The sequence below is a fragment of the Hippichthys cyanospilos genome, chromosome 5 (assembly GCF_059441005.1).
Source record: "Hippichthys cyanospilos isolate Australia breed blue-spotted pipefish chromosome 5, RoL_Hcya_1.0, whole genome shotgun sequence".
In the NCBI taxonomy this organism is placed as follows: Eukaryota; Metazoa; Chordata; class Actinopteri; order Syngnathiformes; family Syngnathidae; genus Hippichthys; species Hippichthys cyanospilos.
The window spans coordinates 18,695,782-18,723,512 of NC_142373.1; the positions used below are offsets into that span (position 1 = coordinate 18,695,782).

General features: G+C 40.9%; 4 protein-coding genes, 1 long non-coding RNA gene and 1 pseudogene across 5 annotated transcripts in view; 5 read left to right on the plus strand and 1 right to left on the minus strand.

Annotated features, from left to right (window-relative positions):
- The window catches only part of LOC148423872 (uncharacterized), a 39,555-nt gene extending 12,395 nt beyond the window's left edge, over positions 1-27,160 (minus strand). Inside the window, exon 1 of the long non-coding RNA XR_015865548.1 lies at positions 27,075-27,160. This is a non-coding gene — a long non-coding RNA (uncharacterized LOC148423872). The remainder of the gene's footprint in view (positions 1-27,074) is intronic.
- LOC148423876 (olfactory receptor 51E1-like) lies at positions 1,264-13,950 on the plus strand. Its single transcript, XM_088415645.1, has 2 exons — positions 1,264-1,283; positions 12,984-13,950. Exon 2 carries the CDS (start codon positions 13,036-13,038, stop codon positions 13,948-13,950), a length of 915 nt encoding a protein of 304 aa, XP_088271771.1. The 5' UTR covers positions 1,264-1,283; positions 12,984-13,035.
- LOC148423877 (olfactory receptor 6N2-like) lies at positions 9,429-12,743 on the plus strand (annotated as a pseudogene).
- Positions 16,610-17,524, plus strand: LOC148423878 (olfactory receptor 51L1-like). The gene has a single exon (XM_088415602.1). The coding sequence runs from the start codon at positions 16,610-16,612 to the stop codon at positions 17,522-17,524; it is 915 nt and encodes a 304-aa protein (XP_088271728.1).
- Positions 20,592-21,506, plus strand: LOC148423879 (olfactory receptor 6N1-like). Its single transcript, XM_088415644.1, has one exon. It carries the CDS (start codon positions 20,592-20,594, stop codon positions 21,504-21,506), a length of 915 nt encoding a protein of 304 aa, XP_088271770.1.
- LOC148423880 (olfactory receptor 51E1-like) lies at positions 25,346-26,284 on the plus strand. The gene has a single exon (XM_088415625.1). The coding sequence runs from the start codon at positions 25,370-25,372 to the stop codon at positions 26,282-26,284; it is 915 nt and encodes a 304-aa protein (XP_088271751.1). The 5' UTR covers positions 25,346-25,369.
- Positions 27,161-27,731: the final 571 nt, after the last annotated feature.

Genomic DNA, 27,731 nt, shown 5'->3' on the forward strand with positions numbered 1-27,731 from the left:
AATGGCATGCATCACTGTCAAATCCAGGGAGTGCCTCTAATCAACAAAACAAAGAAGTGGCTCAATAAGGCTGGATTGAAAAACAGTCCCCTTAGCATGTCCCCTTAATTTTAAAGTCAAATTACGAGTTCATATAAGTGTTACTTACATATTTGTTACAGATTAAGTGTATTTTGGATTTTCCACAATGTGAATGGTCAGTGAACGCAGCGCCTGCGTAATGTTGAACGTGCACCAAGCAGTTGTTTTCCCTTTTCCTCACGACGCGCCTTGAGTTCTTTTATTCTGTGTGTATATCTAAATGTATCACTATTAATAAAAAAGTCAAACGGAATACATTTCCGTGTTCTCCAACTGGAGAATCTCTAACTGGAGCATTTCGGTTGCATATCTTGCCACTCTTAATTTAATCAGCTTGAGACATCATAACTTTTATATCAGGGGTGTCCAAAGTCAGTCCTCGAGGGCCACTGTCCTGCATTTTTTCCAGGTTTCTTTTCCTGACACACCTGCTTCAAATGATCAGGATCGTTATCAGAGCTTGCTGATGAGCTGATCATTTGAATCAGGTGTGTCAGAAAAAGAAACCTGGAAAACATGTAGGACAGCGGCCCTCGAGGACGAGTTTGGACACCGCTGCTTTACATGACCCTCTCAGATTTTGTAATATTCCTGTGTGTTAACGAGGATGGACTCGGATGGTGGCTCAGTCTGCTCGCTTCTTTTAATGAAAATAAATGCCGTAACAAACTCAGCTAACACGAGCTGCTGTTAGCTGCAACATGCACTCGCTGCTAGGAGCCAACTGACATCCGCGCTTTAGCTCGTCCCGTCAAAGTAATTACTGTAAGAATACGGCTGATATAAAAATGCACATCTGAGCGTCAAAATTCGGCTTACGTGGCTTATGGATCAACCTGCCTTAAATGGTGTGAGATTTAAAAAAAAAAAAAGGCTTCAAGTTCCAAATTATAGGACACACCCTTACTTTTGGCCTTCATTACAGAAAATCTTTTAGAGCTATAAAATAAAAAATATATATATATTAACCAGATTATTGTAAAAAATAAAATAAAAAAAAACAGTAAAAGTGCAGTAACAAAGCATTTGTACTTTGTCAAGTAGAAAAGTATTTTTACTCTAATACACCACAGCACTTGGCTAGGGTCAGATCAAGTCCCAAGGGTGCAAAGAGACGATATTAAAAGAGGTGTGCACTCATGTCGAGTCTGTCTTCAAACACGAGCAGTCGCTCACGATGAAGGGCAGGAAGACGCATCTTGGTGAGTATGCAGTGTGGATGTGGCTTTTGAGTGTCATGTTTTGTATGTATGTTGTTTTTTCCTTTTATCACATTGACACAGGGCACGGTAGCCACCGTTGCTGTTGTAGTCAGTATTTTGTTCAGTTTGACCAAGGGGCTGGCTCACTGTTGGTTTAGTGGTGCACTTGAGTGACTTTGCCGCAGGCAGCCTGGCTTCAGTTGCCACTCTGTGACTATTGTGAGGGTTAGTGTTAACGCTTGTCCTACTCAGTAGGCAACAAGTTGACGTTGTGGTGCCTCGAATCGGTGGTGATTCCAGATCAAATGTTCCGTCCTAGGGAGCAGAAAACACTCGACTGCTGCTGGTGACACCAGTTTAATATTCTTCTTCTATTCTTCTGAGGGGCAGGCGAAACAGTAACACGAAAGCTCATAAGAGAGGCCTATTAAAACAAAAGTAGTCAAGCTTTGGCGTGGCAGGGCAATGATTGTCGTCGCAGTGTGTGGACAAAAATGCGGAAAATGAAAGATTGTTGAAGAGATGCTTGTTTTTTTCGGCCTTTCTGTCTGCGTGTCTCTGATTTGCTTCGACCGGAGATGCCACGGAGGGAAGGGAAGAGTTTAGAGAGAGGACAAAGATTAGGTCAAATAAAAAAGACTGTGATGAAAATGAACTTGAGAATGAGATATAGAAGATTGTGTGACACAAACAGAGAATAAAACAATATTGGATGCACATTTTCAAGCACTTCCAGGTTTGTGCAAGCAGAAACAAAACGTGACTGCGTGTGTGGATGCATGTTTTGTGCTGCGCAGATTTAAATAACATTAAAATTAAAAGTGAAAAAAATAACAGGGATGATATCAAATCTTTATTTGCTTGCTATATTTCTCTCCAAATAAACAGTGGATATTAAAAAATATATAGTTTTGCATTCATATTTACTTCTTAAATTGCAAATGTGGCATTCGCTTCACAAAACACACACATCAGTAAAATGGTATGTCTGTGCAACATCTTATGGCCAAGAATTATTTTTCTTGATAGTTAAAGTGTAAATGACATTTTTGGTGGAACATGTTACGGTAATATAATGTTGTTTTGAGTCCATATTTGTTCATTCATATTACATCTCCAATTTTAGGGTCCTTTTTAATTTTATATTTTAGTGAAAAAAATACTGGGTAATTCAAACAAAGCAAAATGATGATGATAACAGAATGATTCTTAAAACACAGGACTCTTGTGAAAATAATACATAAAATTACTGATGTTATAAATATTTCATACTGCATGAATTTACTTTCAGACTTGGGGGCCACTTATTCATTTATCTATACATACTTCGTTATTATTATTTTCATATATATTTTTTTTTTTTACATTTATTTACTTTATACCTGCCAAATTTGTTCACTGAAGACATTTTATTCTTGATTGTATGAGATGACTTAAAACAGGACTGTAACTTTTGTTATTATTTTACTCGGGTTGTATTGCCGCTCTATAATACGTTTATTTTCTTACAAAAATTATGTAGTACTGTTCATTTCAACATACTAATAGATGTATTTACTTCATTATTCTCTTTTTTGATGTGTAATTAAGCTTGTATTTCATATTAATCAAAAAAATGTTTGATATAATATGGTTTTGATGTCATATTTGTTCATTCATATTTCATCTTCAATTCAGGGTACTTTTTAATTTTATATTTTAGTTTAAAAATACTTGGGAATTCAAACTAAGCAAAATGAAGGTGATAACATAGAACGATTCTGAAAACACAGGACTCTTGTGAAAAGAAATACATAACATTACTGATGTAATAAATATTTCAGACTACATGAATTTACTTCAAAACTTAGGGGCCACTTATTCATTTATATATACATATTTCGTTATTATCTTCACATTTTTGTTTATACATTTATTTATTTTATACCTGCCAAATGAGGCTACTTAAAACAGTACTGTAACTTTTGTTATTGTTTTACTCGGGTCGTATTACTGTTCTTTAATACATTTATGTCTCACAAATATTATGTAGTACTGTTCATTTCAACATACTAATAGATGTATTTCCTTAATTATTCTCTTACTTGTTGTGTAATTAAGCTTGTATTTCATATTAATCAAAAAAAAATCTGTAATACCCACACCCACCCAAAAATATTAATATATGTGTATATGCATGTATAAATATGTATGCATACATCTATAGATCCACACACAAACAGTCTATACAAATGCACACACACACACACACACACACACACCTAGGATTACGATACAATGCGAGGACGGTACATTTTAAAATGAATCAATGAGATTTGGTTCATTTTGATGCCATCTTATCGTTTAAGTCACACCATTTTTTTAAACTCTGTTTCACTTTTATTCTGAACAATTACTCGACAGAAAAATGTACTTCTAACTCCTAATACTCAATTTCCTTTTCTCTTTTCCCAGACGGTGTCAAATAACAGTTGTGTTGAGGTGCGTGTAAGGATGGCCAACCCAACGTTCTCTCCTTACTTTAAATCTTTTTATTCAAACATTTTGAAAAACAATGGTGCCTTACATGCAGCAAATAACAAAGCCCCAGACATGCATATCCGATAAACGAGTAAACAAACTTAAAGAGTGCAATACCAGGCATGGCACGAGGACAAAAACCAACATTTGGTAAATAGGCATTCTTCAGCAACCAGTTTAACCCCAAACATCCATTCATTTCACTCCACGCACTTAAATGTGTCATGAAATAACCAAAAACACGCAATGTATCAGCACGTACAACAGGGGGGGAGGGCAGCTACTCGCTGTCTGGGCAAATCACGGCATTTTCCAAATATTCGTAGAAGGGTTTCCATGTCTCACTGAAGGTGGAACTCGCGCCTGAGAGTGAAAACCTCATCTTTTCCCACTTGATGTGGGTCAGAACCTCTCAAAGCCTGCTATTGTGTGTCGGGGGGGGAGCGTGCTTCCACTTAAATCAAATTAGGCGCCTTGCCAGCAAAGTAGTAAAGACCAGTACGCGCCGCTTAGCGACCTGCAGGTTAGGTACTGGGGGGGGCTACCAAAGAGAGCGGTGCATGGGTCCAAGTGTAGGTCGACCCCAAGTACCACTGATAAAGTACGGAAAATCTGATGCCAAAAGCTAGTAAGTGCAAGGCAGGAAAAAAACATGAGAGTGGTTAGTCGGCGATTGGTCACATCTATTGCATCTATTGGTAAGCCAAGGGTAAAATTTGGCAAGCCTCTCATTTGTGTAATGCACCCTGAAAAGAATCTTGCTTTGAATTAGACCATGCCTTGCGCAGACCGAGGAAGAATGTACAAGTTTGCAGATTATTGCCCATTGTTCAGCTAACAACGGCACACCCAGCTCCTCCTCCCATCTTTGTTTTATAAGATCAAATGATTGAGGGCTAGGGGATCCCATTAAATTATAGATTATGGAAATTGCACGCCTTTGGTCTGCGTCCACCGTAAGCACCTGGTCAACCAAGGATTCAGGCGGTTTGTTGGGAAAATTCGAATAGGCAGATGGAACGAAATGCCTGATCTGTAAAAAACGGAAAAAAGTGAGATCGGGGGAGCTGAAACCGGGCGGATAACTCCTCAAAGTTGGCAAAATGGTCATCTATGTAGAATTCCCAGACCTGCACCAGGCCCTTGCTTCGCCAGCTGGCAAAGGTAAGGTTAGAACTGGCCGGTGCGAATAGCTGGTTCCGGACAATCGGGGCAAGAGTCGATGGTTCAATCAGGCCATGGTTTTTATGAAATTGGGTCCAAATTCTCAACGAGCTGAGGACAACCTTGTTCTGAGAAATGATGTTCATTTTCAGTGGAAATCGTGTGGCAAGGAGGGAATGTAGGGGAAGCCTCCAGGATCTCAACTCAATTTCGGTCCAGGAGGGGCGTGTGTTGAGACCCCCGTCCAACCAGGGGATAAGTTTCATGATATTGCATGGCCAGTAGTATTGAATAAAATTAGGTAGCGCGAGACCACCTTGACATTTTGGTAGCTGTAGCAAAGCCTTTTTGATGCGAGGGGGCTTCGCCGACCACAAAAATGATGAGATCAAACGATCTAGCTGACAGAAAGAACGTTTTCTTATAAAGACGGGGATGTGTTGAAACAGATAAAGAAACTTGGGGAGCACCACCATTTTGACAAGGTAGACCCTGCCCGACAAAGAGGGAGGAAGGGCCGACCAGTGGGCCAAGTCCTGCTTGCATTTCTCCATTAAAGGATGGAAATTTGCATCAGACAGTTTATCAAAGGCTGGGGTGATGAACACGCCTAAATAACGAAACCCACGTGGTGTAACCTTGAACGGGAGCGCGGCTAAAGATGTCTTGGACAGATAGTTGAGCGGAAGCAGTTCACTTTTTACTATAATTCAGTTTGTAACCTGGAAATTTGCCAAACTGAGTCAATATGTCTATGACAATGGGGACCGACGTAGAGGGGTTTGACAGATAAATCAGCAAATCGTCAGCATAAAGGGACAGCTTATGAGTGACGCCGCATCTTGAGATACCCTCGATCCTTTCCTCAGATCGAAGCCAGATGGCCAATGGTTCCACAGCCAAGGCAAATAAGAGGGGGGAAAGAGGACAACCCTGCCTGGTACCCCGATGCAAAATGAAGGTGGGAGAGCTGACACGGTTTGTGATGATACGTGTGGTTGGGGACTCATGAAGCAAACTGATTCATGTAATGAACTCTGTGCCAGAACATAAAACAAGTATTGCCACTCAACCCTGTCAAACGCCTTCTCCGCGTCCAAGGAGACCACTACCTCGGGCGGGCCAGATTCGGTGGAGCCAACGATATTAAGAAGCCGTCTTGTATTGTATGAAGAACTCCGTCCAGTCATAAAACCTGTCTGGTCAGCAGAGGTCAACGTGGGCAATGCTTGTTGTAATCTCATTGCCAGAACTTTGGCCAGGATCTTCTGGTCAACGTTTAAAACACTAATGGGTCTATAGCTACCGCATTTTAGGGGGTCTTTATCTTTCTTCAAAAGAAGAGAAATATTAGCCTCACAGAGAGTTGAAGGAAGTCTATCAGTAGAAAAAGCCTCGTTATAGGTATTCACCAGATGTGGAGCCACAGAATCCACAAATGTCTTATAGAACTCTACCCCAAAGCCATCAAGACCTGGGGATTTACCTGTCTGCAGCTGCCTAATCGCTTCACGCACCTCCATCAGCGCGATAGGAGCGTCTATCTTTCCAGCCAAATCAGCGTCGACTTTTGGGTAAGCAATCTTTTCTAGAGGGTTGTGACCCACCCAGACTCCGGTGCGCACTCTGATTTATAAAGGTCTGAATAAAAACCTAAGAAAATGTCAATCAATTAAGGGTCTGAAGTGACTACTCCGGAGGATGACCTTAGCCTCGGAATTAACCTAGAAAGCGCTGTAGTCCTGGCTTGATGAGCAAGAAGTCTTCCAGCTTTGTCTCCCATCTCAAATTAACGTTGCCTGGTCCTCAACTATTTTGCCTCCACCGTCACTAATGTTAGAGTCTCATATTCAGCCTGCAGTTTAAAACGTTCATCCTAAAGAGCAAAATGCAAAATACAAAATGCGCTCTGAGAGCCAAGCTAGTCTGCCTGTTCTACCTTCTTCCTCTGAGATGAAAACGAGATAGCTTGCCCCCGCAAATATACCTTGAATGACTCCCATAGTATGCCTCTAGTGATGTCCGCCATGTCATTTATTTGAAAAAAAGTAGTGATTTCTTTCTGGTAAAAACGCTTAAAATCCGGATCGTTTATTAAAAAATGAGAAAGCTTCCATTGAATGGTCGGAACTATGGAATTTGGAAAGTTCAAGTCTACGGGGGTAGGGGCGTGGTCAGAAATAACAAGGCTGTGATATACACTGGTGTTCACCCAATCCAGTAACCTGGTGTCCAAAAGGAAAAAGTCAATCCTTGACTCACCTGGTTTGGTGAACATGGGAAAAAAATGAGAAAGCCGATGAAAGGTTCGATGAAGAAACCTCCAGGGGTCACTCAGACCAATTTGGTTCCCTATAGTCTTCAATGTTTTGGCAGAGTAAGACAAGCCAACGGGTCTAGAAGAAGACCTGTCTAAAACGGGATCCTGAAAAAGGTTGAAATCACCGCCCACAATCGGATAGTACTGATCTATGTCCGGGAAGGAGGAGAAAAGTCGAGTAATGAATCGATCGTCATCCCACACCGGATAATAGACACTAACCAGGAGTACTGGGATATCAAACAACTTACCCAAAACGGCAACAAAGCGCCCGTTTGGGTCAGCGACCATATTCGTTTGTTCAAACGGTACATTCTTACCAATGACAATCGGCGTGCCCCTAAATCTTGCAGAAAACGTCGAGTGGAAAACGTGACCAATCCAGGGCCGTTTGAGGCGGGAGACCTGTGAGCTCTTCAAATGAGTCTCCTGGAGGAAACAAATAGCCCCATTAAGCTGATTCAAATGAGAAAGCACTTTTTCTCTTTTGGTAGTCCCATTGATCCCCTTAACATTCCATGATACCACTCTATATCCCCGACAGCACAAAGTACGAATATGAGACATTCCTCACCCTTCACAACAAGAACTGGTGCAAACAAGATGCCCTTGGAGGGGTGAAAAGGGAAAAAAAAAACTACACATAACAAACAAAATATTCAGACTCTAACAAACATACATGCACCAGTATAGCTTCCAATTTCTATTCAGTCTCATCACTATCCTGAGCACTCGTTGCCCCCGAACGGAGACAAAGAGAAAAAAAGAAAGAAAAAAAAAGGACTAGCATTCAGAATATAGAGGACAAGACTCACCAAATTCGAAACCCCTTCTTGCTAATCATGACAACAAAACAAAGTAACGCAGTACTCAAAAGAAAAAATTGGTCACACCAAAATATAAAACAATGATTTCTGTATCACCTATAATTTAACTGCTTAAGTCTCGGCAGGGTAAATCAAAATTTGACACGCAGGTGAAAGCATTGATCACGAGCGATCACGAGCGAACGCGAATGTAAACACTTGTAAATAAGAAATCCCACTGCTTGTTTAATCGATGTTCTTTTGCCCAATGAAGCTGAAACGCCCAACGGCAGGACTAGAAGGTATCCGAAAATAGTCATTGCAATCATTGAAATAATTACGCTCGGGAAGAAGTCGAAGCCAATCGCGGGTAACCTCCAAGCAAAATGAGCTAAACCGAGAGGTATGAAAATTGGGATACAAAAAGGATGTATTAAGCTTGGCTCGCGTTCACAAAGGCAGTGGCCTCGACTATTGAAGGAAAACGTTTTTTATCACCGTCTTTTTCGTGATTTGGAGCCTTGCTGGCTAGAGCAGCGCTGGCCGGAGACCTATGCTGTATAGCTACGCCATGACTTCGCGGGAGGCCGTGCGTTGCTCCAGGACGTCGGCTGAATAATCCTCGTAGATGCGGATCAGCGAGTGGTGAAATTTCAGTTCATTCTTATGCCTGCGAGCCTCCCGGATGATCATCTCCTTCGTCTGATGTCGGTGAAAACACACAATCACCGGCCTGGGTTTGTCTCGGAGTGAAGGCTTGCCCATGAGGCTGCTGTGGGCCCAATCCACCCCGGGCGGAGCCGACAACAGTTGCTCGCCGAATACCGAATACCGAAAAAAAAAATGTAGGCGAGGTCCCTCCATTGGCTCCAGGACGCCAATAATTCGGAGGTTGTTGAACGGGCTTTGCCCCTCCAAGTCCGCGTTTTTCACCTTTAGTTTAGCATAAGCATCCGTTAGCATGGAACACGTGGCCTACAAGGCACGAATGCGTTCATGGGACAAGTTGAGCCCGGACTCCAGGGACACAAGTCGTTCGCTGTAGCCAGCAACTACCGACTGCAACGAGTCCAGCTTGGTCTCCATAGCAGTGAACGCCATCTTGAATTCCGCCGTCATGGCCACTGTTATAGAATTCCTGTGTTCCCCCAACAGGCTGGTAAGAGCTTGCATGCTAACTTGGTTAGCCGCACCAGAAGCGTCCTCTTTCCTTGTGTCTTTTTCTTTCGCGAATCGAGTTCCAGACGCCATGAAGTATATCCAGGAATGTGCCGTCAAAAATCTTCGAACATGTAAACGAATGCGAGTCGTAAAAAGGTATGTTAAGTCAGGTCAATGCGGGAACAACCCATACACGCGTCTACTCTATTCGCCTTCTTTCCTTACTTTAACCTCACCATGTTCCCGAACATCGGGCCGTACCGCTACCCGGCGTTGGCCTCTGGCCTCCTGATTTACCTCTTTATCATTTGCGCCAACTGGGCCGTCATAGTCACGATCTTCCGTGAGAAGAGCCTTCACGAGCCCATTTACGTATTCGTGGCCAGCTTGTCTTTTAAAGCCCTGTACGGCTCCACCAGATTTTTCCCTAGCTTCCTACTGAACCTGGCCTCCGACGCTCACCTGATATCGCGCGCCGCCTGCTTCACGCAGATCTACCTCATCTACACGTACGGCGGCAACGAGTTGACCACGCTGTGCGTCATGGCCTACGACCGCCACCTGGCCGTGTGCCACCCAATTCACTACCACACCAGGATGACGGTGAATAAGGCCTTGACCTTATCCGGCTTGGGTGGCTGCTACTGGTTTTTCTCCTCAGCACGGCCATCTACCTGTCGGCAACGCTGCCCCTGTGCGGCAACGAGATCCAGAAAATGTACTGCGCCAAGTGGAACGTGGTCAAGTTGTCGTGCGTGCCCACGGTGGTCAACAACGTCGTGGGAATGTTCATGACCATAGGAATTATTTTCCTTCCATTGGTCTTCATCCTCTACACGTACTCGCGCATCATAAACGCCAACTGGCGACGCTCGGACGGATTCAAGGGGAGAGTTTTCCAGAGCCGCGTGCCACACATGGCCTCCTTTGTCATTTATACCATCACCATATTTTGTGATATCTCCCTGAGCAGGTACAATGTAGAGGAGAATAACCCTTTTGTGGCCATCACTTTATATTTAGAGTTTGTGCTAAATCCGCCAGTTGTCAACCCTTTAGTGTATGGCATGAAGCTATCGAATATCCGCAGACACATTTTCAGGGTCCGTTACGATTATAATGTAGTAGCGGGGCAGCTGCCATCCAATCGTAACCTTAATCCCCGAATTATTTGGTATGTGATTATTCGGTCAAATTCTGTTATCTTCTATGTTATGTGTAAAAGACACACCAACAGTTTAACTATATAACTATCACTGTATGAGCACTGTTAACCTTGAAGACGAAAAGATCACCACAATTGTTCTTAACCGTGCCCCGTAATGCACACAATTCATAGTGAATTGTAAATGCTGGCCAGAATGTATCAAGTGTCGATGTGTTCGTTTTACTTTGAATACAAAAATAAATATACTTTGAAACAACGCATTTTCATTTTCTTTTTTGGGTTGCATGCACATTGAGATATAATATCCACGATAGGTGATATAGTTCATTAAGATTATTATTATTGCCTTATCTTACCCACCGCATAGGGATAAGGGATACCTATAAAACAAACACTACTAAAAAAATATATATCCACAGATTCACAAACAGCTAGGATTAAACAACAAGCAGACTTTGGCAGATTATGCCTCATAATATAAAACATAATTTAAATGACACACTGATGATAAAGGGCGGGTGGCCGGGGTGATAATAAAAGGCAACATTTTGGAAATTACACATTAAGTTACCTGTAAAAAAAAAACCCTGCTTACTTTGAAGATTTTTGCTGAACATGTTTTATTAAATAATGTAATGCCATCAAAAATTCTTTATACTCTTAAGAATTCAGGATTTTTTTTTATACAAAATGAAAAACATGAATTAAAAAAAAACGTAAAATGCTGCAACAAATAATTTGCACTTTGTTAGAAAAGTATGTGGACTCTGTTACAACCCACCACTTTGCGAGGGTCAGATCAAGTCCAAAGAGTGCGAAGAGATGATATAAAAAGAGGCGTTCGGTATGTGTCTCCAAACGTGAGCAGCGGCTCACGGCGAACCGCGCGATGACACGTCTTGATAAGTATACAGAATGTGTCTTTTGAGTGTCGTGTTTATTTTCTTGAATTTCCAACCTTAACTTGCATCTTCTACAATGACTGAGGGAGAGCCCTAATGTTCTGTGATGATGAGAGGACAAATCAAAAACTGCAGTGCTTAGCGGGGAAAGGTTTTAAAGGTGAAAGATTGTTTTGAGGGTCCAAGGAGATTCACTGATGATGGAGCGGTACAGTTGAGTGACTTTGGTGCTGGCGTGGCTTCAGTTGCCATTCGGTGATAATTGTGGAGGTTAGCGCTGGTGTTAGAGGAAGTAACTAAAGAAAATGCACTTGACTAGGTTCAGTCTTGTCGAGGGAAATTTGAGCATGAAACAGATGGCTGTTGCTGGTGTGAGCAGCTCAATAAAGTGCCTGAAAACAGTGGTACCAGACCAGTTTTACTGAGGGGGTCCTGGCTGGGGTCAGAGTATTTTTCTAAAGGTCACATTTAACAAATAAAGAGTTGTTTCTTTTAACAAATATGTTTTACAGACTTTGTAGCTGAAATGCTGTCTGTTGCTTTTTATCTTTTCACTAAAACAGCAAAAAACAAACCGACATTTCTGCGTTCCAGAGTAAATCCGTTTGTATGGACTCAGGCTTTGGAGTGGGGGGTGCAGATTTGAGACATGGCGTTGTCAAAAATTGGTGTGAAGCTGTATGTGTATGATTGGCATCGATATATGATTAGATATTTAGTTAAAAGTGAATAAATTTCAACAGGCCGTGATTTTGACTTGTTTCAACTCTCTCCAAATAAGTCTCCAAAACAGTTGCTAAATGTGTATTCTTGCATATTTCTTTTTTTGCCTTGCATACTGCAAAATGTTGCACGTCCTTCATAAATACACTAAGGCTGCAGCTATCCAGAAGTTCTACTTCAAATTTGAAACGAATATTGAGTGCAGACATTTTTTGTTTTCCGAAACCCCCGCCTATGACATATTACTTGTTTAGTCGGAGATCCTTCAAAAATTAATTTAAAACATTTCCACTTACCACCCATCGGTATTTTATAATAATAATAACAATAATAATAATATTGATGATATAGATGTGCCAGAGAAGGGAAAATGATCACCGAACGCCTGCAATGGAGAGTAATCACTTACAATCTAGTGTAACACACATATATAGCACATATAAATATTTCAGTAGTACTAGATTGTTAATTCACGAGAAATTGTACAAGACAAGCTACCTTGCTGAATATGGGTACATTATTAAGCGTGTATCCTGGGCAAGAAAAGCATGCCGTGAGCATGACAGAGTTCATCAAACACCCTTAATTGTCCATGAGTGAGACTGGGAGTGTGAATGGTTATTCGTCTATGTGTACTAAACGATTGAACATCAACCGCTTCAGAGTTCAGCCTACCTGCTGATCGAAGAAAGCTGAAAAAGGCTTCGGCATATTTGTGAACTTCGTAAAAATAAGCAGCTCAGATAACGGGTAGATGGACACACATTCATGTACACACAAAGACAGGTGTACAATGACCATACACGTCAACGGTGGAACTGATTTTCTACTTCAAAAGTGTCTGATTTAAAATATGCCTCAATACTAAAAAAAAAAAAAAAAAAAAAAAAAAAAAACCTAAATCCCACTGAATGACTATGTCTTCTCTTTCCGCAGACGGTGTCAAATAACAGGTGGCGAGAAATCTCAAGTGGTTGGCTATGTAAGGATGCCAAACCTAACTCTGCTTCCTTATTTTAACCTCACCATGTTCCTGAACATCGGTCTGTACCGCTACCCGGCGTTGGCCTCATGCCTCCTCCTTTACCTCTTTATCATTTGCGCCAACTTGGTCATCATAGTCACGATCTTCCGTGAGAAGAGTCTTCACGAGCCCATGTACGTATTCGTGGCCAGCTTGTCCATTAACGCCCTGTACGGCTCCACGGGCTTTTTCCCTCGATTCCTACTGGACCTGGCGTCCGACACGCACCTCATCTCTCGCACCGCCTGTTTCACGCAGATCTACCTCATGTACACGTACTGCGGCAACGAGGTGACCACACTGTGCGTCATGGCCTACGACCGCTACCTGGCCGTGTGCCACCCGCTGCACTACCACACCAGGATGACGGTGAAAAAAGCCCTGACCTTGGTCGGCCTAAGCTGGCTCATACCCTTCGTCTTTCTCACCACGATCATCAATCTGTCGGCGAAGCTGCCCCTGTGCGGCAACGAGATCCAGAAAGTGTACTGCGCCAACTGGAACGTGGTCAAGCTTTCGTGCGTGCCCACGGTGGTCAACAACGTGGTGGGCATGTTCATAATCATGGGAACTAGTGGCATCTCAATGACCTTTGTCCCCTTCACGTACTTGCGCATCATAAACCTCACCTGGAGACGCTCGGCTCAATTCAAATGGAGAGTATTCCAGAGCTGCTTGCCGCACATGGTCTCCTTTGTCGTTTATTCCATTACCATCATTTGTGATATCGCCTTAAGCAGGTACAATGTGGAGAAGATGAACCCTTTTGTGGCCATCATTTTATCACTGGAGTTTGTGCTGATCCCACCAGTTCTCAACCCTTTATTGTACGGTTTGAAACTATCGGACATTCGGAGACATGTCTTTAATAGCCTTTAAGATGATTATGGAGGAGGCGTCTGCCTTCTAATAATAACATAAAGCAAGAATTTGTTGCTTGAAAACAAAACAAAACAAAATGAAAACAAAAAAAACCCCAACCAAACTTATTGCACTGGCTAGTGTTACAATTTGTGGTTTATAGAAAGCTTTGTTTCTCGTTTTGGCGAGTTTTTCTTGTTGCGTACTACCTGTTAGGTCTTGTGCTTGTCAAACTGGTCCTTTATGTCTTCCCATCAGTGTCTTGTCCAGGTGCTCTTCGTCCTTTCGTTTTTTTGTTTCCAGATTTTTCACTGTCGCTTTGAATTCTGATTTTTTTCCACACTATTTTGAATGTGTTTGTTTTGCGTCATATCCTTGCAAGTGGTTTTGTTAATAAATTGTTTTTTTCCGTACAGCCTGCCTACCTGTATTTGGGTCAAACTCCAGCTTCTTTCCACCACTACAAATCCTTCGATGTGACAGCTTGTTAGCGGGTAGAAGTGAAATGAAGCGAAAACCCTCAAGTTGCACTGAAGGCAGTCCTAAACCATAAATGCATCTCTTCCTTTTTGACAAAACTGATGCCACATTACATTATCTATTTTGTATAAGTCCATCCACTTTCTCCTTATTCACACGTTGGACTACCAGAATTTCGAAACTACGGGTATATCTCCTGGAGTCGTCATTTTGGCGGTTTGTGCTCTGGAATTAACATCTTTGTCAAAAATGATTCTTAATTGCTGTTTTGAGCAGTTAATAAAGGTATTTGATCAAAATTCTGCTGTGAGTATTGTTTATTGAAAACCTTTATAGGATGCTAATTGTTGACAAAATGCAAAAAAGTGTTTCTAAACCTTTGACAAAATCCTTTGTAAAAGAAATACTCAAGTAAACTTCAGATACCTGAAAAAAAGCATAGCAAAAAAAGCATCTTTGTCAATGAAAAAAAACAGTGTACTTGGTTGCTACCTGGCATTTTGCTGGGTCACCCCGGTCTCAAGAGTGCAAAGAGATGATATAAAAAGACGTGCACTTGTCTTGAGTGTTTCTCTAAAGTGAGCAGTAGCTCACGAAAAACAGCATGATGCCACCCGATGGTAAGTATGAACTATGTATGTGGCCTTTTGAGTGTTTCATGCGTTTATCCTTATTTTCAAACCTTTACGTGTATTCACATTTCAAAAGATTATTGGTGGTCAATTTTAATTACCAGTGATGTTAAGAAGACTATTTAATAAATACAACCCAGAAAGCTCAAAAGAGAGGTCCATAATTAAGTTGGTATTCGATTAAATTTTTATTAAGCATTAATTAAGCTTGAGTAAATACTGACTTCATAATCTTTAAGCAAGCATAATCAGTAGTACTATGTGTAGGTAATAAACTGTTGAAAAAGGTTTGAGTCTTTTTTAAAAAGCTTATTTATAAAATATTAGGTTTTGCTTCATTGACCAAATTATTGTTTTTGAAATTCTCAATTGGTTTTTGAGATCATTTAGAAAGCAAGACAGTGATATACAAGGGGTGAATCAAAATGCCTTGGTGTTGTATTTGATGTAAAAATACATGAAAGCTCAAATTGAAAATGTCAAAAGAAAAAAATATAACGATAGAATTCTGAAATGTATAATTTAATTCATTCATTTTTAATGAAAAATGATCTAAATCCTACATATTGCCTCTTTAAGATTATAGAGTTAAAATATTGACTAGATAGTTTCTGTACTGTACTTTCTACTCCTTTGAACATGTAAACCACACTTACTCTCACTGTAATATCCACTGATGATGCCTTTTGTCATGTTTTTATTTCATTCTATTTAGTGTTTAAATCTTGCAATGTGTTTCGTGTTAAATGAAATCCATCAATCAAAGTTTTAAGTAAATGACTTACAAACCTTTTATCATTAAACTACACGTAATTACCAATATGGTATGTAACATTTAGAAAGCATTTTATCTGTGTTTACGAACTATATACTAATGATTATTAGTGATTATTACTGTTAATTGATTAAAATTTGCTGAAAAGTAAACAATGTGCATGTTCTGAGGAGGCTTGGGTATCATTTATTTACTTTATCCTTTTATTTTCGCTGATTATTATTATTTATAGGCATTAAGCCTGAGGCCTTATTAATATACTGCTTGTTTAAAAAAAAAAAAAAAAAGCACTGAATCAATACCATTCGCAAACCCAGGAAATGAAATGTAAAAATACACACGATGCAATAGCTTGTTAATCACATTTCTAAAGAGCAAAGTGTCCTCTTAAAATTAAACTTTGAAAATCTGTTTGAAACATAACTGTACGCTGAGTGAATGTTCTTGGGAGGAATAAAAGTTTAGATTCAACTTTTAATCATCTCTGAGTTTTTAGTCAGTCTTGCTACCCTAACAGTACGGCTGCACGATTATGGCCAAAATAATGATCACAAATATTTTGGTCAATATTGAAATCACGATTGTTAATCATGATCATTTATCATGTTTTGTCTGTTTATGGCCCTTTTTTTAAACAAGCAGTCCATTAACAAGGCTTCAAGGCTTTAGGCTTCACACAAAGTACGTGACGACTTGGCAAAGGTTCCAAAAATGAATGACTCTTTTGTCTTTTCACAGACGGCGTCAAATAACAGGTCGTTATAAATCACAGGTATACGGGCGTATAATGATGCCCGACCTAACGCCGTCTCCTCACTTTAACCTCACCATGTTCTTGAACATCGAGCCGTACCGCTACCCGGCGTTGGCCTCCTGCCTTCTCCTTTACCTCTTCATTGTGTGCGCCAACTGGGTGGTCTTAATAACCATCTGCCGCGAGCGGAGCCTTCACCAACCCATGTACGTATTCGTCGCCACCTTGTCCGTCAACGCTCTGTACGGATCCGTAGGATTCTTCCCCCGCTTCCTACTGGACCTGGCGTCCGACGTTCATCTGATCTCGCGCGACGCCTGCTTCACGCAGATATTCCTCATCTACACGTACGGCGGCAACGAGATGACCACGCTGTGCGTCATGGCCTACGACCGCTACCTGGCCGTGTGCTACCCGTTGCACTACCACACCAGGATGACTGTGAAAAGGGCCTTGATCCTGGTGGGCCTCGCATGGCTTTTACCCATCGGCCTCCTCACCGCTGCCGTCTACCGCTCCACCACGCTGCCCCTGTGCGGCAACGAGATCCAGAAGGTGTTTTGCGCCAACTGGAATGTAGTCAAGCTGTCGTGCGTGCCCACGGAGGTCAACGACATGGCGGGGATGTCCGCTACCATCTGTACGATTTTCTTGCCGTTGGTCTTTGTCCTCTACACGTATATGCGCATCATGAACGCCACTTGGAGATACTCGAACAAATTCAAGGGGAGAGTATTCCAGAGCTGCTTGCCACACATGATTTCATTTGTCATTTATTCCATTGCCATTTTTTGTGATATCGCCCTGAGCAGGTACAATGTGAATGAGATGAACCCCTTTGTGGCCATCATTTTATCCCTGGAGTTTGTGCTGATTCCGCCAGTTCTAAACCCTTTAGTGTATGGCATGAAGCTACCAGATATACGCAGACGCATCTTCAAGAGCCTTTAAGATTACATTGGTGTGTTTGGCCTAAATTGTGGCTTTCAGACAAAGAAGCTTTCAGAAGAAGCTCAGGGAGGCAGAGTTCCTGGTAGCGGGGGTTACTGTACCGAAATTCTTGAGTGTGGCCCACAAGTTTGCGTTCGTACCCAATGACAGTGGGCGAAGGAGTTCATTCAAATCATATGATGATGCATGTTAGCAGAGGGAAAAAAAAACTAAACAAAAAAAACTGCACTACCTCTCCTGTCCAAGGAGTGGTGCTAACTTAAAAGCTGAATGACAAACAAGCAGCAATGTCATTTGTTGCGACACACCGCACACCAATGGAACCAAATTAGCTTTTTCTTTACTAATATTCAGCCCGGATAGAATTATATTAATGAAGTGATATACTTTATTAGGACTGAGAAATCCCTCGACACAGCTACGAGACGCTGAAAGAACCAGCGCTTTTGTACTCTGGAGTGCTTTATATTGGAAAGCCGGTGAAAATACACAGACTGAGAAGACCGTTTGTACTCACGCCAATCTTTGAACGAAATGGTGTTCTGCCAGAGTATCTTTTTCAAAGCTTTGCATCGTAAATCACGGAAAATCACGGTTTCCGACGGCGACACAGCTCTGTATCTACTCTTATGAGGATTCACAAGGACATACGACGCCAATTTGCGTCAACAATTTGAAATGATAAGAGTCGAACCTGATCACCAACCGGAAGGTCAGCTGTGATGCCATTGTCTCAAGAGCAAGTGGAAAAATGGCCACCCTCTGAAAAAAAGTACATTTTACTGCTTAAATCATATTTGCCAATTGCAACATTAGTCAGACGAAAGGGGCTGCATGGAACATATTATCAGAAAATAATTTTAAACATAGAAGATTTTTCTGATTGCCTCTTTAAGCAGCTTGAACTTTGTGCTTCTCCAGTTTTACTCTACGCCGGACTCTGAGACCATAATATTCAGATCAAAGGTTATTATTATTATTATTATTATTGCAACAAGGTTAAACTTAAAACATTTAAAAATCTGTATGTTAAACCTGATCTATATATCAATAAAGTCTACCTTTGTCTGAAACTATGTTTTAATAAATCAAACATTTTACCCAGTGGTGTCAAACCAATTTTTATTTTGGGCCGCATTGTAGTGATAGTTACTGCCAAAGGGCCGGAATGACTGTGAATTCAAATACATTTTAAGTGTGTTGATCACACATTTACCAAGATTTGATATCAGAAGCCATCAAAAACTGTTCAAAAGAGATTTGGAGATTAAGAAAATGTTAGTTTTTCTTCCCCCCAATTTTTAAAAGTTAAAGACAACTTGCAATGTTGGTATTTTAGTCAGAAACCTCAAGTCACATCAGCATTTCAAGGGCCACAAAAAGTGAGGTGGCGGGCCGGATCTGGCCCCCGGGCCTTGACTTTGACACCTGTGATTTAACCCTTTGTGTGATATTGATGAAAATATAACTGTATCAATACTTCTTAATAATGCCAATCCCTTAAAGGGACAATGTGAAAGATTAAGACCGTTTTTCATTCAAAGGAATACATTAAATGATTATAAATGTCAAAAAGGTGCAAATAAATGTGTTCTTAATGATAAACGGTATGCTTTAAATATAATGGTAGGTCTAATTATCATAAAATGATATTACATGGAGGGTGGCACTCCTCTGGAGGCGACCATGTATTTTATAGCTACGGACAATGGTCAATGCGGCACCTCCTGCTGTCCGTCATGAAAAACAGCCGAAATCTTACACTTTGTCCCTTTAAGTATGAAGCAACAAGTCAGGCCTTTTTATTTTTTTAAAAAGTGTTTGTACTCTGTTACTACTCACCACTGTGCTTGGATCAGATCAAGTCCCAAGAGCGGAACGAGATGATAATAAAAGAGGCGTTGGGCGATTGTCGCCAAACGTGGGCAGTAGCTCACAACAAAGAGCGTGATGCCACGTCTTGGTAAGTATGCCGTGTGCGTGTGTCTGACTTTTGAGTGTCATGTTTGTATTACTGAATTTCAAACCTTAATATACATCTTAAATGATTGAGGACAATCCCTGATATTCTGTGACGTTGAAAGGACAAATCAAAACACCAGTGCTTGGCGCTGAAACAATTTAGTCTCAAATGTTGTTTTTCGAGTATAATGAAATAGTCGCAGTTGGAGATGTTGGGAGTCGGTATTCTTCTGTCTTGAGACTAGTTGAATGTATGGTGGCAGGCTGTGTAAGCGAGTGGTGGCTCGGGGTTTATTTTACCGAGGGGGCCCGGCTGAGCTTCTAAAGGGAACGAGGCCGTAACAGCATTCAACCAAAATACATGTGAGCAACAGATTGCAAAAATCTTGCGCATTTTTTTTTAAAATTCATTTCTGCCCGTTGCCAACTGTCAAAGTCCGGCGTTGTTTGCAGGCCTATTATTACGAATATCTCCTTACCTGCCTGCATGTGTGTGATTTGGCTTTTGTGTGATGCGCAACACGGCGCAAATAACAACGAGACAGACAGGTGGTGTTGAGACCAATATAATCTGCTTGAAATCTACTAAAGTTCAGTCTACTGTGAAACTCGGGTCAATTAGTTGGCTGTGTTTTGAGGTCCCCACAATAAGAACTGAGTTAGGGTGGAAGGATGGGTCTTGAAAAACAAAACTGGTCGGTGTTTATTCAAATGAAAATCCCAACCCGCCATATGAATAGTTTCTGTCAACCATAATACCCATATGAGGTTAAACAACTTTATTGCCATTTGCCTGTGTTTTTTCTCTGCATTCGATTCTTTTATTAAACGTTTTAATTGTATTATGTTGTAAAGTATAGAGACCATGCGCCATAGTGATTTTGCACTTTATAAAGTTGATTTATTTCATTAGTTGAGCTCTCATGTTGCATATCCCTGACTTAAAATGAATTCTTCTCTTCTTCTAAACAATTAGGGTTAAAACAACGTGCTAAAACGTTTGTAGTACATTTGTAGCCCACCAATGAATAATTCTCTTCTGTCTTTTCACAGCTGGTGTCAAATAACAAATTGTGATGAAATACGAGAGTGTGGCTATGCAAGGATGCCCAACCTAACGCTGTCTCTTTACTTCAACCTCACAATATTCCTGAACATGGGGCCGTACCGTTACCCGGCGTTTACCACATGCCTCCTCCTTTACCTCTTTATCATTTGCGCCAACTGGGCCGTCGTAGTGACCATCTTCCGAGAAAAGAGCCTTCACAAGCCCATGTACGTATTAGTCGCCTGCTTGTCCATTAACACCCTGTACGGCTCCACGAGCTTCTTCCCTCGCTTCTTACTGGACCTGGCGTCCGACGTTCACCTGATCTCTCGCACCGCCTGCTTCATGCAGATATACTTCATTCACACGTACGGTATCAACGAGATGAGCACGTTGTGCATCATGGCCTACGACCGCTACTTGGCCGTGTGCCAGCCGCTGCACTACCACACCAGGATGACGGTGAAAAAGGCCTTGACCTTGGCCGGCATGGCGTGGCTGTACCCCGTCTTTATCATCGGCCCGCCCGTCTACATGTCGTCGAGGATGCCCCTGTGCGGCAACGAGATCCAGAAAGTGTTCTGCGCCAACTGGAATGTAATCAAGCTGTCGTGCAAACCCATGAACTTCAAAAAAAGGACGGGAGTAATTGTGACATCCTGTACCATTTTCCTCCCTTTGGCCTTCATCCTCTACACGTATTTACGCATCATAATTGCCACTTGGAGATGCTCAGCCAAATTCAAGCGGAGAGTATTCCAGAGCTGTTTGCCACACCTGGTCTCCTTTGTCATTTTTGCCATTGCCATAGTTTCTGATGTCGCCCTGAGCAGGCACGCTGTGGCGGAAACTAAACCCTTGCTGGCCATGATTTTATCCCTTGAGTTTGTGGTGATTCCGCCAATTCTCAACCCTTTACTGTATGGATTGAAGCTATCAGATATACGCAGACATATCTTCAAGATCCTGTAAGAAGAGCGAGCCAATGGCGTAGTTTGGCCTATTTATTGCACTTCTTTTAAACAAGCAGTATATAAACTAGGCTTCAAGGCTTGATACTTAGAAATAATAATAACAATTAAAAAAAAACAAATTCACCCAAGACATGGCAAAAACTTGGCACAAAGGGCAACACAGCTAACTTGCTGAGTACAAACCATGGGAAAAAAATTAAGCCTACTTATAACCAAACAACAGGCCTGTAATAACACCCAAAACAGCCTTAAAGTCCCCCCCCCCCCAAGAACAAAACTCACTCGAAGTTAATATGGACTTAGCAGTCAAAATGTCATTTTTGGTCATTTCAAACTGAATGTATCACTTTTTTTTTAAATCATCGGATTTTTCTAAATGGGTTTCAATTGACAGCTAGCACGGTATATTAGGGGGTGAGAAAATCAGAGGCTTATGTCGTAAAAAACATATGGAAAACACTTCCATATAAAGGCAAAATTGAAACCTGAAATCCTGCGAGCGTGCCCATGAAGACAACTTTAGCGTCCATGAATGTCCACTCGGGGTTAAAAAAACAAACAAAAAAAATAAAGTCCTCTATTGCAGTGGTTCTCAAAGTGGGGTCTGCGGACCGCCGGGGGTCAGTGGCCTGAATGCAGAGCGTCCGTGAAATAATTTGTTTTATTCATAATTTATGTGTTAGTTTCATTTGATCTCATATTTTATTGTGAAAGTTTTCATGACTCGTCAATAAAGCAATCAATTCAACCAGTAACATTCTGTTGTGAGTGTCATTTATTTCAAATGAAAAATATAAATGAATGGTAGAGGGTTGCTTGTAGCCTCACCTTTCTGACAATACTCAATACATTTTTTATGGGGTTCGGGTCAGGTGAATTTCCTGACCCATCAAGTTAATCGCTATTGAACCAGGTATTAGTTTTGACTTTATAGGAATTTGCTGAATAAAAATTATTGTCTCTAAAGAGTTGTTGACAGTGGCTTGCATGAAGTGTATGTGCAGATTTGATAAGAGAATATAGACTCAGACCAGCAAATGACATGGATCCCTAAAAAAATCACTGATTGTGGAATTTTCACGCTGAGCTTGAAACAAACGCCCCCAAAAAATATTGACCATAGTCTTAACAGTGCATTTTGAACAATATTGTGGAGTATGAATTAAGAAGAAAAATCTACCTTCCAATGACATCACAGTTGCTCAGGGCTAAGCAAACAACCAATCGTGGCTCACCTGTTTTCTCAGTTGGGTCATGTGATGTTTGTAAACTGAGTCGGAATTGGTTGTGACATAAACCCTGAGCAACTGTGATGCCAATTGTGTCAAGAGTAAGGAGAAAAATTGCCGCCCCCTGAGACTGAGGGAAAGAAAATGTCTAATTTGCTTCTTGATTCATATTTGTCAATTGCAAATTTATTCGGACTAGTGGGATTGCATGGAACATATCGGAAAAGAAATGTAAACATTTGAAAGATTTTTTTTCCGATTGCCCCTTTAAGTAGCTTGACTTGTACGTTTCCAATTTTCTCCCAGTTTTCCTCCAGGCTCCCAGACCATGTTATCCAGCTCAAAGGCTATAATTTTGCAAAAAGGTTGAATGTAAAACATTTAAAAATCTGTGTTAAAACTGATCTAAAAATCAGTGTACGTTTTCTGAAAATCTTTTTTTTTAAATAAATCAAACAGTTAACTCACTTTGATGACTAAATGACTGCATCAATATTTCTTAATGTCAATGACGTAAATATAAATCTAGAATTTGGGATTTTTTAAATGGCAAAAAAAAAAAAACCCAACAGATTAGAGTGTGTTTCCAAATTTGATTTGTGCTCATACAAACCTACTATATACGTGAAAAATTAAAAAGAAATTCCATAAGCACAGCCACAAAGTATTTTTACTTTGTCAATTCTAAAGTGTTTTTACTCTATCGCTACTCGCCACTGTGCTTGGATCAGATCAAGTCCCAAGAGCGCAACGAGATGATATTAAAAGAGGCGTTGGGCGATTGTCGCCAAACGTGGGCAGTGGCTCACGACGAAGAGCGCGATGCCGCGTCTTTGTAAGTATGCCGTGTGCGTGTGTGTGGCGTTTGAGTGTCATGTTTGTATTATTGAATTTCAAACCTTAATATACATCTTAAATGACTGAGGGCAATCCTTGATATTGTGTGATGTTGAAAGGACAACTCAAAACAACAGTGCTTAGCGTTGAAACAATTTAGTCGTGAAATGTTGTTTTTGGATTATCATGAAATATGACATGGTCGCAGTTGGAGATGTTGGGAGTCACTATTCTTGTGAGTGTCATTATGTGCCCTGAGATTGACTCTGAACAGAAGTGGTAGCACCAGAAAATGGATGGATGTTTTTTTTTTTTTTATCAAGTTCAGTCTTGTCCGGGGGAGCAGCAATATTGATTGTGCATGATGAGACTACGTCGTTGAATATGGCACTGATGTATGGTGGCAGATTGCCTCTCAAAAGTGTGAAAGAGCAGCCAGTTCACAAATGGCTGCTTCGTTTTCCTGGGGGTGCCTGGGTGAGGTCACTGGATTTTTCTAAAGGGAACATTAAACAAAGAATAGCCAAAACAGTATTCTAATAAAATAACAGTATTTTACAGACTGGATTGATGATATGTTCCTCTTGATTCATTTCTGCCTGTTGTCAATAGTGCGTGTGTGTGTGTATGTTACCTACATTTATAAGCCATTAAAATTTACTTTGAATAACTGTTTATTTTACAGGGTTAATACCAAGTTGGCAACAAATGTTTGTTGTAAAGCTTTCCATATTATCGGACGACATTTAATAAATGTGTCCATCTGGTATTTATGTTTATATGTTTTCTTTGTGGCATCCCCATCAAAAATACACACACGCGCACACATTTATATCAATGTATGTAGATTGTATATTATAGATTACACAGAATTTGTTTACACGTTTTTTATGAAGATGAGTTTTCTCTGCATTTGATTCTTTGATGACGTGTTTTACTATACTATACTATATGTTGACAGCCATTGCGCAACATTCACAGGGCGTTTTATACATTCATTTTTGAGCTCTCGTGTTATGTTCCTGGACCATTACCTTCTTAGAACCGCACACTTTTACATGCACTCACATATATTGCCTCAATATAGTGCCTCATTGTAAAGCTTTCCATATTATCAGACGACATTTAATAAATGTGTCCATCTGGTATTTATGTTTATATGTTTTCTTTGTGGCATCCCCAAATATACACACACACACACATTATTTATATCGATGTATGTAGATTGTATATTATAAATTACACAGAATGTGTTTTCACGTTTTTTATGAAGATGAGTTTTCTCTGCATTTGATTCTTTGATGATGTGTTTTACAATACCATACTATGTGTTGTACTATGTTGTAAAGTGTATTCAGACCATGCACCCTGGTGATTTCGCACTTTAGATTGAATGATTGACTAAAAGGACAAAATAAAAATGAAACAAAATGAGATTAGACAACAGAAAGACAGATTAAAAAATGAAACAACATGGGCAGTCGACAGGGTTTGAAGGCACAGTGTATTTTGCGAAGAAAACAGTTCCTAAGTTGTAACTATGTGATCCTCGAACGTGACAATGCTTATCATGACAGCCATTGCGCAACATTCACAGGGCGTTTCATATATTCATTTTTGAGCTCTCGTGTTATGTTCCTGGACCATTACTTTCTTAAAACCGCACACTTTTACATGCACTCACATATATTGGCTCAATAAAAAAATAAAAACTATAACACTAACTTAAAATGAATGAGTCGCTTTTTTTCTTTTCACAGCTGGCGTCAAATAACACTCTGTGACCTATGTAAGCATGTCCAACCTAACGCTGCCTCCTTACTTCAACCTCACCATATTCATGAACATCGGGCTGTATCGCTACCCGGCGTTGACCTCATGCCTCCTCCTTTACCTTTTTATCGTGTGCGCCAACTGGGTCATCTTAATAACCATCTTCCGCGAGAAAAGCCTTCACCAGCCCATGTACGTATTGGTCGCCTGCTTGTCCATTAACGCCCTGTACGGCTCCACGAGCTTTTTCCCTCGATTCCTACTGGACCTGGCGTCCGACACGCACCTCATCTCTCGCACCGCCTGCTTCATGCAGATATACTTCATCTACACGTACGGTACCAACGAGATGACCACGTTGTGCGTCATGGCGTACGACCGCTACCTGGCCGTGTGCCACCCGCTGCACTACCACACCAGGATGACGGTGAAAAAAGCCCTGACCTTGGTCGGCCTAGCCTGGCTCGTACCCGTCTTCTTCTTCACCACGGCCGTCTACCAGTCTGCCGCGCTGCGCCTATGCGGGAACGAGATCCAGAAGGTGTTCTGCGCCAACTGGAATGTGGTCAAGCTGTCATGCGTGCCCATGAAGATCAAAAGAGTTTCGGGAGTAATTGTGGTATTCTTGACCATTTTTCTCCCTTTGGCCTTCATCCTCTACACATATTTGCGCATCATGATTACCACCTGGAGATGCTCAGCCAAATTCAAGCGGAAAGTGTTCCAGAGCTGTTTGCCGCACCTGATCTCCTTTGTCGTTTATTCCATTGCCATATTTGGTGATGTTGCCCTGAGCAGAGACGATGTGGCGGAAAATAACCCCTTGCTAGCCATTATTTTATCTCTGGAGTTTGTGCTGATTCCACCGATTCTCAACCCTTTAATGTATGGTATGAAGCTAACAGATATACGCAGACACATCTTCAAGCTCCTGTAATATTTTGGAAGCCGGTGGCGTTGCTTGGCCTAATTTTAGGGATTGCTAGCACCACTTGAATAACCTTAAGCCCCCCCCCCCCCCCCCCCCAAAAAAAAAAAAAGACCCATGACTGGGATTGTGCTGTCCCAAGATTTGATAGTGGAATGGACTGAATAAATTTCAACAAATATACCATGGTATCAAGGTATTCAAATTCAGCCCAATTTTATTTCCATTAAATACAGTCTATTTTATTTAGAAACAAAATATTGAATATTTGGTACGTTAAGAAATGTACAGTGTTCATTACAAATAAATAAATAAATAAATAAATACATAAATAAATAGACATTTTTTGCAAGTCACAGAGCCCTGCCACTGGTAAGCTATTTTAAAAATAAAGACCTCCTCCTCATCCTCCATCTATGCCAAGCAGGTTCAAAAAAACAAACAAAACCAAAAAACAACAGTGATTGTCGTCTCATTATACAGGCAGCTTGTTTTGTCAACTCAGTAAGCTCTACTGATGCTGGGTTCACAAATTGCACCGCACTTCCATTAATGAGGCAAACTGGACCCCCCCTCCCCCAAATATAAGTACAGGTATACCTAAAATTGTATCTTTTTAAACCAGGTGTCTCATTTAAGCTTACGGGCTGGACCTCGTGGAGAAAATCTATTCACTCTCAAGTGGGCCGGACCAATAAAATCATGGTACATAGACATAACTTTATAACTCTTATCTTTTCACGGAGAACAATCATTTATCTAAAATGACGCTGAAATGTGTCCAAAAATTTATACTCACCAGAAAACCTTCGTTTCTTAAGCAAGATCCTGTGTAGTTTTTACCATTGTGGACGTGTCAAATAAATCCTTCCCCGGCGAGCAACAAGCTTTGTTTATCTTTTCTATTCTCGAGGTGTTCTGAACCAATAGGAGAACGGGAAAATGATGGGGTACCGGAAGTACCAAAGGGGGCGTATATTGAGGGTGCGTCAGAAATTATCCTCCGAGAACGCACTGTTGCACTTTATTTGTTCAGTGCACAAACGTTTCTATTCCTGATTATACGGCGGGAAATTGACGCTTTGAGAGCAACGAAACAATGAAATCTGATTGGACAAAATAAAATGACTGGAATACAAACTGCTTTGAACTGTGCTGGTAAAACACGCGACGATTTTGAACGAAGACAAACGGGTGGAATTAAATGTACACGATACTTAACTAAATGTTTTAAATACAGATCGCTTTTGATCAGGTTTAGGTCTGCAGAATGGTGCCAAACCTAAGGCCCGCGGGCCGGTTCTGGCCCGCAAATGGGCTTAATCCAACCCCTGAGGTGACCTTGCAAAGTATAAAAATGAGCTGATTTTTTTTACAGTAAATGAAAAACTTGAAATGTTTATGATTAATGGTCATGTTAATGTTCTATGATTATTATAATGTTGTATTTGTACTA

Excerpts from the sequence above, each read along its gene's own strand:
- LOC148423878 (XM_088415602.1), top strand. The coding sequence starts at position 16,610 with ATGCCCGACCTAACGCCGTCTCCTCACTTTAACCTCACCATGTTCTTG.
- LOC148423876 (XM_088415645.1), top strand. The coding sequence starts at position 13,036 with ATGCCAAACCTAACTCTGCTTCCTTATTTTAACCTCACCATGTTCCTG.
- LOC148423880 (XM_088415625.1), top strand. The coding sequence starts at position 25,370 with ATGTCCAACCTAACGCTGCCTCCTTACTTCAACCTCACCATATTCATG.
- LOC148423879 (XM_088415644.1), top strand. The coding sequence starts at position 20,592 with ATGCCCAACCTAACGCTGTCTCTTTACTTCAACCTCACAATATTCCTG.